Raw genomic sequence first — 8,458 nt, forward strand, 5'->3', positions numbered from 1 at the left:
ATTAGTGACGTCACCCATTTGTTTCTGAAGAGCTATTTTGAGGCCAATCGTCGGTGGCAGCCATATTGCTGCTGTCAAGCGATTGTGACGCACAGAGGCGGGATTTGAGCCTCCTAGCCAACAGCGACAGTGTTCCCGCCTGTCAATCAAGTCAGCTGTGCCTCTCATTGGAAGACTCGTAATCTCAATATCTTTGAAATTGCAGCATTATAAAAAATCTTAAGCCCCCCCAGTGTGTGCCGATCAAGAAATGAGCTATCCAGACTACACTCGTCTTTTGTACCAGGCTGTGTACATGTTTATTTCTGCTGTAAAGATCGTCTTTTTTGAATTGGTGTGTGTATGTGGTTTCCAGTACTTCCGGAGCCAGCCTCAAGCGGATCCTCGAACTGCAGTTTTTAACAATTCTGCATTGGACTCATACTTTTAGACCAGAGGTTGCCGCTTGCACTCAACACATAATGCTTTATTGTGCTAGGCTAGTGACTAGTGGATATATGCTAGTTTTCATAATGCACAGGGGAAACTAGTAGTTTTCAAAATAGTTACTAAATAGCAAGGGGAGAAATCAGTGACTTTCTGCTCAGCCTCAGTCTGCATTTGATAGTTTATGTGATCCACCAACTCTTTGTATTGTATTCTCATGCACCAGCGTCCAGGTCACAGTCTGCAGCTCACACTCACAAGCCTATTCTTCTTACCTTGTTCTGGTTGTTGTTGTCATAGCGCAACCTCTGCCGGTTCTTGTTCAGCTTGCTCATCAGCATCTTCCCCGTGCGGAAATCAAAGGAGCTGAGGTCCATCTGGTTACCAAGGTAACGGGCCAGCTGAGGCTTGCTCCGAAACTTCTTCCCAGATGGACTGGCAGGGGAGGCAGAGAGAAACCACTATTCTTATATCATCATTAACAGAGAACAACAACAACAACAACAACAAATCTGCTCAAAAGGCATCAGGAGTGAAAATAAAACACAGAGGTACAAAAATAGATAGGTCACAAATCAAAAACACATATACACACACACACAACAGACAGAAAGAACAAACAGAGACCAGAACATGCAACAAGTCAAAGCAACAGAAGCAGTGCACATTCAAGAGGACAATGGAACCACGTTACTTTGTGAAATGGATGCAATCTTTGATTATTTCTCTCTTTGTAAGCCTGTTTGTTATCTTAGACAGAACATCACATATTAAAGTATGAGTGGACAGGACTATACATAAAACACAATCATCATAAGTAGCTTAAACATTAAACTCCAAAAGTCCAGTGAGCACAATGTAAATATAACAAAAGTAACCAAATGTTTCAGAATGGAAACATTGTAACTCCACTTGAGGGAGCAAAAATATCTTTAGCCTGAGCAATGAGCAACAAAGAACAACTGTGGGTGGATACGTGCTAGTAACTCATGCAAATGTATCTTACATCACACACCACAGTTAACACCAGTATGATTGTAGTTAGCCTACCACAAACTATACAAACGACCCGCCTCCCCCCTCTCTTGCCTCTGTTCCTCATCTTGCTCTTCTCCTCTGCTAAATGAAAACAAATCTGCCGTTGTTGATTCATTTCAAAAGGGAAATATCAAAGTATGAACTGACATGATGACACTGAGTTGGATTCATTAAAGGCCTTGCCAGGCGTGAGCTGCTGCTGCTGCTAGCTCGCACGGTTGGATAAACTCCTTATACTTGTAAGTGGAGCTGGCCTGGCTGGCCTTGTTGCCCCCCCCCCCTTCTCCTCCCCTCCCAAACTTTATGACGAACACCGTCCCCCCCTTCCTCATGCTCCGTCAGAAAACTCTACAGTGCACAAAGTAAGTTTCGCACGCTCCCGTTCGTGTAGTACCTAAAGTAATAGACGTCGCTTTTCCCAGCTGACAAACCCGACTTTCTGGTCACTTCTTCCATTTTCCAGCCCTTGGGAAGAGCAGTGCAATCCCACCTCTTCTTCTCCATTTCCCAAGCGAGTGGCCTGATATTCCTCTAAAAGTTACAGCGAACTATCAAAGTGGGTTTAAATATAAGTGCCGGTTTGTTTGATGGCAGGTCTTTCGCCTCTCACGCGTATGTTTCGACCATATTACTACATGCGTCCTCTGAAATGGGATCTCCGTGCTAACAACATCTCATCTCTTTGTCATCGCACAGATCACTCCGCTGCGGACCTCAGCCGCATCACTACCTGCCTGTCTCGCCGGGGCACCAGGGCTACATCCGCAAGGAAAAACATAGGACAGCCTGGACCGCTAGGCAGCCAGCACGAGACAGGAAGTAAGAGGCTTATAACTTCAGAATAAAAAACAAAAGCTTTGACATATAATTAAAGCATCAAGCGTTTGTTAGGGCTCGGTCCGATTGAATAAGTATCTGCAGGCACCAGCCATACATTATATCAGGGGTTCCCAAAGTGTGTGTGGGGTCGAGAGGTGTCTTCCAGAATGTTTTTTTTAAGTTATCTAAAAATATTTTTTATTATTATTATTTTTTGTTTATTTACCTTGTTTTCTCATGTTTATCTTCCTTTTTGTTTGTACTGTTAATTATTTTTATTTTTTTACAATTATTATTACTAATATTATTATTTTTTTCTCTTCTCTTTGTTGGTTTTGTATTACTCATAATTTGTTCACTTGTTGTGAACAAAGAAGTACTAAAAAAAATGCAATAAAAAAAGTTAAATGACAAAAGTTATCTAAAAAACGACTCTTTGGCACCAATATTTTTGGCTGAAAAGTTTGGGAACCCCTGCATTATATGAATGTGATATCTTCCGTAAAATAAAGTGACAACGAAATTAGTCACTTTTCTTTTTAAAGTCATATTTTGATTAAGTTATTGAGCATCTTTCTTCTAAAATATATTTGGTTGTTGTTCTTAAATAGCACTATTTTAAAGTTTTGTCAGAGTACCCTATTTTCATCCAACGTATCTGACTAATTTGAAATAAAACTAAGCTAACCCAAAACATGATGACTGTTTTTACTAAAAACTAAGTTTTAAATCAAATTGATGTGTATGTAAAATATCAAACAAAAATTCAGGGACATTTCAGTGAGTATAATTCTGTATAGGCTAAAGCTGGAAGGGAAAAAAATCAACAAAAAAAGGAAACCAGTGAAAGTATTAATGATGGCCTTTATAATGAAAAACAGGGGTGGAAGAAAATTTGTCAAAAATGTAAGGAAAAATGGAATAGCCTGAACACTTGTTCAAACCTTTTAAAAACGCAATGGGTATATGATTAAGTAGCCTAATAAACAATCTGATTTCTTTCCAAGTAAGAGTAAAATAACATTGGTGTACCTAATTAAGGTTGTCTACAAGTACACCAATGTTATTTCATTTATTTGTATTTAAACTGTGATTGTTGTTCACATTGGGCTAGCACTGACTACTACTGTGAATATTATGTCATGTCTGTGGAGGTGGGGTTTTTTATTATAGTAATGAGAAGCAGCTATGGGTTACTATGGGTTGTTTGGATCCTTTGTTGTGTGTGTCTGATGTAACTTTCATGTTGTTGTGTTTTTTAAGCTGTATGGTACCACAAATTGCCTCTTGGAGGACATTTAAGTTTTCTTATATAATCTAAAGTTACTACGAAATGTTATTTAGGCATACACAATATTATTCTACAGTTATTAAACATATCAAAATTATTTAAAAAATACAAGAAAATATACTGTCTTGTTTTTTAATCTTTAGAACACAGCAATTATTAAAGTGTGCTTTGCTCCTACACCAACATTTAATGTGATGAAAAAAATTATGGAAAAGTACACGACATCCCTTATTTTCTTACATGTTGCATTCATGTGTGTTTGAAATCCTCAGCTAAGAGAAAACTGTTAGATATGATGATATTATTCCATCTTCTAGCTTCATGCAGTGCTTACAGTTTTGGTATGTAAAGGTAAAAAAAAATGTATACAATATATTTCCCATGAAAGAGAATTCGTCTGTCAGAACATTTTTTTTTTTTAATGAATAAACGGGTTGAAAATTAAACACTGAAAATAACTGCCAAACAAGTTAATGTCCTCTCCTTTGCTTCATTAATTGCCGTCGTTGGATTCTCCTTCTCTGGAAGAGTCCTTCACCTCCTTCAAACACATCCTGGCTTCAGGATCTGATATCATTTTTAAAATAGGAAAAGATCAAATACACTATTCGTGGTTCAACAGATACATTTTACAGATGTTGGCAGCCTCTCATCTCTCACTGTCAAACAATGTAATCCATTTAGCTGAACTTAAGTGTCATGGCAGGAAGATTATGCTTACTAGAGATGTAGAAAGAACATGTTGATGATTGATAACATGATGTCCTTCTTTGTTGTTACTATTGATATTTTTGGTTTCTGTATTATTATTAGTATTACTATTATTATTATTATTATTATTATTATTATTATTATTATTATTATTATTGTTGTTGTTGTTATCAAATGTTGAATAAAATTTGTTTATAAAAATAAATGAAAATGAAACAGATAGTTGATGAAGCCGTTTGTCCTTTGTTTTGCAACGTTGAACCGGAAGTGTGATGTTGCGTCTGTCAGTTGACGCTGAGGGCTAACACAACATCATGTTAACGTATGGGAAACATACCCTACTGAATATAGACCCTTTATAGAAGTAACGCAGACCCAACAACAGTCTTTGCCGCTGGTTGATAATAATATCTATTAGACCTGGTCATATAATGCTGTGCACTTATAGCCAGTCCAGTACAAAAGTGAAAGTTTCATGTCTGCTAGCTTCGTGAAATCGGAGCCGTTTCTCCACCACAATGCAGACCGTTGTCATACGAACGTGAAGCCGGCTTTTATGAATGACAAATCTTATCGATGAAACACACACACTACTGTGTATTCATGCAATGCACACACGAAGGCTTTGTGTACACAACAACGAAGCAACAAAAAAAAACACAATCTGCATTGTACGAGGAAAATATTTAATTGTCGAAACGGTAATGTCGACGCAGAAACCCGACTCGATGTGAATCCAGATTTAGGGATCAGAAAAGAAGACCTCGTAGAAATGATGTAGAGACCGACATCCTAGCTAAAGACCGCGGCATAGCAATTTTGCAAAAGCGAGACCACCGAGTGCATTTGCCTAATCGATGATATACAGTGTCAAGATATTTTATCAAAACGACACATCGTGCACCAGATGCTACAGATACTATTAAAGCGCTTCATGACGGTTTCAATGTCCTGTAAATTTTGTACTTACTCGTTTTTATCCATCTTGAAGACACTATCTCGTTTTCTCCCTCTCGCTATGTTAAATCCCTTCTCCCCTCTCCTCTTTCAGTCCCCTCCCCCTTCGATGACAGAAATGGAAGACATTATCCACGCAAATTTCGCTGTCTGGTTGATAAAATGAGTGAGTGGGTGCTTGAACCTGGAATAATCTCGGTGTGCATGTAGGCCAACAATAGCATGGTGAAAGTGTTCATCAATATGCGCAAGAATTACGTTGTCAGAGTCTTTTCATATGCTTTCTAGCCAATATATATTTTATTTCACATAAGTTTGACAATACAATAACTCGCATCCAGTTGGCTAGAATAAAGTCTACATAGTTCAGCTTTTAAAACCATCCAATCTAAAATTTTTGGAGGAACAAAAATAACAAACACACTGGAGTTGCATGTGATGCATTATACACAATATACTTTAAAACCCCTCCACCAAACAGTTCAAGCAAAACAAAGTTATTAGAAAATGTTCTGAATAACTTGACACAATTGGGTCAATTAGAGTTTTATTCACATTAAATAATACTGGATCAAGAACAGCCTTTATACAGAGTGCATCCCGTAGTCTGAAATCCCAGCAAGCCTGCAGAGATGGTGTTTGCTGAACCGTGGCATGCCTCTTAAACTCGGGTTGTAAAAGCAATCCACCCATGTGCCCATTCCCAAGATGTGGTCCTGTAGGTAAACAAACAGCCCACTCATTAGCAAAATGTACATACAGACATGTGCCCTGCCTATACATTTGAATTTCTGAATTCAAGAGGGGATTTAAGGGGTAATGATGGGCTTGGTAGAAGGTCTAGAATGGTGGGGATATCATATCATAAACCCAACCAGTTTTTATCTTGAAATGTTCTGGCCCCTGTACAAACCTCTGGATTGGAAGAAATACAGTTTGCTTAAATTGGTGAGCACTGTAGATCTTTTAAACTGACAGATTTTCTGAGTTTCTGTTACCTACTTGCAATGTAGGTAACAGAAACTTAGAGCAATATAGAGTTCATTTGAAAAAAACAGATAACTCAGTTTTTATACATTTTCAAAAAACATTTCTTTTTGATATGGATTCCTAATAAAGTTACATTTTCCGGATATCTCTGATTAGTAAAGTCATTTTGACTTAGTTAAAGCCAACCAACCTCAGTCATCCCAAAAGCTAGTATTAGAAAAAATATGTTTTTGATGCATTTTTTTAATTTTTCAAGAGTTAACTGTTTTTAGAATAGAATAGAATAGCCTTTATTTGTCATTGTCAGGTGTACAATGAAATTAGAAGCGCTGCTCCTAAAGGTGCATGTCATAAATACAATTAAAATAAAAACAGGTAGAAATATGTATAAAAGACAATAAAAGATATCGAATAATATCAAACAAATGTCAAATATAATAAAACAAATGTCAAATATATATATATATATATATATATATATATATTGCAAATGAACTCTTCAAGTGTTTCATTAGTTCTTCACTTTCAACACCCAGTATGACCTGCACCTTCCTGCAGCTTAACATCAGTTAAAAGGTGGGGCTGAAACAAAAGAGCAACCCTGGTAAACATTGCTAACAGAGTATGTTAATACAAGCTCAATAAGACAAGTGCGGTTAGAAGACTACACACTCACAATTGATTGTAGAGGATCTTTACTCATCATCATTTTTGAACTTCCCTTTAACGTACGGCACATAGTCGAGAAAAACCCGCCAGTCTGTGAAGTGAACCAGGGCCACACCACCAACTGTTCCCCAGCCCACCATGTTTGGCACCCTAGAGGAAAAAAAATGAATAAATTCCAGTTCTCATTGTGTGAACTTTGGAAGTTAATCTATAACTCCTTGATTAATTCAGCCACACAAACAACAGTTGAACTCCTGGCAGTGATCACTATCAGCCTCAGGCATTGCATCTATGGGAAAAGGAAATATCATTTGTAATTAGGGTTGCAAAATTTCGGGAATCTTAAAAGGTGGAAACTTTCCATGGAAATTAATGGGAATAAACCAGGAATTAACTAAATTAAAGGTTTACTCTTAATAGGGGACTTAAATATAGTTGGGGGAAATATATTTTAGCATAATCCTGACTAAAACAACCAGATTTCATGTAAGAAGATGCTTTTTTATTTGCATGCTGAATGGGACTTTGTTTGGATTGCATTTATGTTAATTTTTGAATGGGTTGGGTCGTGCGGATGAGTAATAGTTAACTCATTATTCATTTTTTTGTTCTTCAATGAAATAATTGATTGTTCAATAAAATATTAAATACTTCATAAAGTTGTACTTACAATTACTGGTTGAATTGTATTATTTTGGATGGATGTCTGCTTATAACAAAACAAATATTTATGCTTGGATACCTTTCCATTAAATTACCCATAATTCCCATGTAAAGTTTAACTTCCCATTGAAACTTACCGGAAAATTTCCACCCCTTTGCAACCCTATTTGTAACTATATTTAAAATATAACGAAGTTTAGCGACATAATAATGCTGATATAACTACAACAATTTGAAGATACCTCAACATGAAGCTATGCATTAAACTGTACTCTCTTACATGAATATCTGTACTTGTCATTCAAGGGAAGGCAATGTGAAATGATGTATCATAATTCACAAGCAAGTTAATGCTCATTATTATTGACAAAGCAATACTAAGAGTAAGAATCTTTATTAATCTAATGTAAATAGTGTCACTAACCTCCTTGAAAAGCTAGCTGTATAAGTAGCCCTGCTAGCTAAGTCAATGGAGTATAAACAAGGAAGCTCTGCTCAGGCTAACTAGCTGGGAAGCTACACGGTCATATAGGACACAGAGACTTAGACAGCGACATTTAAAAGACAACAAAGGTCGAGTAAATGTATTTCCTGAACTCTACACCGCCCGGGTCCGTGATTTAACTTACCACGTTCTTAAAACAGAAATGTACTTGCTGCCGACGAACTTATTAAGCATTTTCTGGATCATCCTGACCTTCTCGCGGTTGTAGTTCTTTACGCCATGCAATGTTTTCTCGTAGATGTCTGTGAAGGACCCAGGGCTGCCTTTTATTATGCCCGTCTAAAATAACTAGCAAGACTGCGTGCCACGGCTCAGGGTCGTTTCAGGCCACCATTTCAAAGGTCTCCATTTACAACACAGGTCGTTTAAGTTTGTGTGCCCTACCTCTG

The 8,458-nt window shown here is 37.3% G+C and overlaps 2 protein-coding genes and 1 long non-coding RNA gene across 4 annotated transcripts in view; 1 reads left to right on the forward strand and 2 right to left on the reverse strand.

The window, feature by feature from the left end:
* Positions 1-2,349, forward strand: part of LOC117827881 — a 14,415-nt gene extending 12,066 nt beyond the window's left edge. Inside the window, exon 3 of the long non-coding RNA XR_004634297.1 lies at positions 2,161-2,349. This is a non-coding gene — a long non-coding RNA (uncharacterized LOC117827881). The remainder of the gene's footprint in view (positions 1-2,160) is intronic.
* Positions 1-5,441, reverse strand: part of mbd3b (methyl-CpG binding domain protein 3b) — a 10,779-nt gene extending 5,338 nt beyond the window's left edge. The window contains exons 1-2 of one of the 2 annotated variants that reach the window (XM_034704684.1): positions 5,256-5,441; positions 702-861 (exon numbers count right to left, since the gene is read on the reverse strand). In XM_034704684.1, the coding sequence (XP_034560575.1) occupies positions 702-861; positions 5,256-5,269 (174 nt within the window). In that variant the 5' untranslated portion in view covers positions 5,270-5,441. Of the gene's footprint in view, positions 1-701; positions 862-1,858; positions 2,242-5,255 lie in introns of those variants that run through there. The other variant, XM_034704675.1, reaches the window with a different exon arrangement.
* Positions 5,442-5,772: 331 nt separating this feature from the next.
* Positions 5,773-8,328, reverse strand: LOC117827865 (cytochrome b-c1 complex subunit 10-like). Its single transcript, XM_034704697.1, has 3 exons — positions 8,194-8,328; positions 6,909-7,051; positions 5,773-5,958 (listed from the first exon to the last, which is right to left on the reverse strand). The coding sequence occupies exons 1-2, from the start codon at positions 8,253-8,255 to the stop codon at positions 6,928-6,930; spliced, it is 186 nt and encodes a 61-aa protein (XP_034560588.1). The 5' UTR covers positions 8,256-8,328; the 3' UTR covers positions 5,773-5,958; positions 6,909-6,927.
* Positions 8,329-8,458: the final 130 nt, after the last annotated feature.

This window comes from Notolabrus celidotus, chromosome 2 (genome assembly GCF_009762535.1).
Source record: "Notolabrus celidotus isolate fNotCel1 chromosome 2, fNotCel1.pri, whole genome shotgun sequence".
In the NCBI taxonomy this organism is placed as follows: Eukaryota; Metazoa; Chordata; class Actinopteri; order Labriformes; family Labridae; genus Notolabrus; species Notolabrus celidotus.

Bases quoted from the DNA above. Each gene is read 5' to 3' on its own strand.
- LOC117827865 (XM_034704697.1), bottom strand. From the start codon at position 8,255: ATGATCCAGAAAATGCTTAATAAGTTCGTCGGCAGCAAGTACATTTCT. The intron at 7,052-8,193 runs GTAAGTTAAATC...TTTTTCCTCTAG, and splicing joins ATTTCTGTTTTAAGAACGTG to GGTGCCAAACATGGTGGGCT.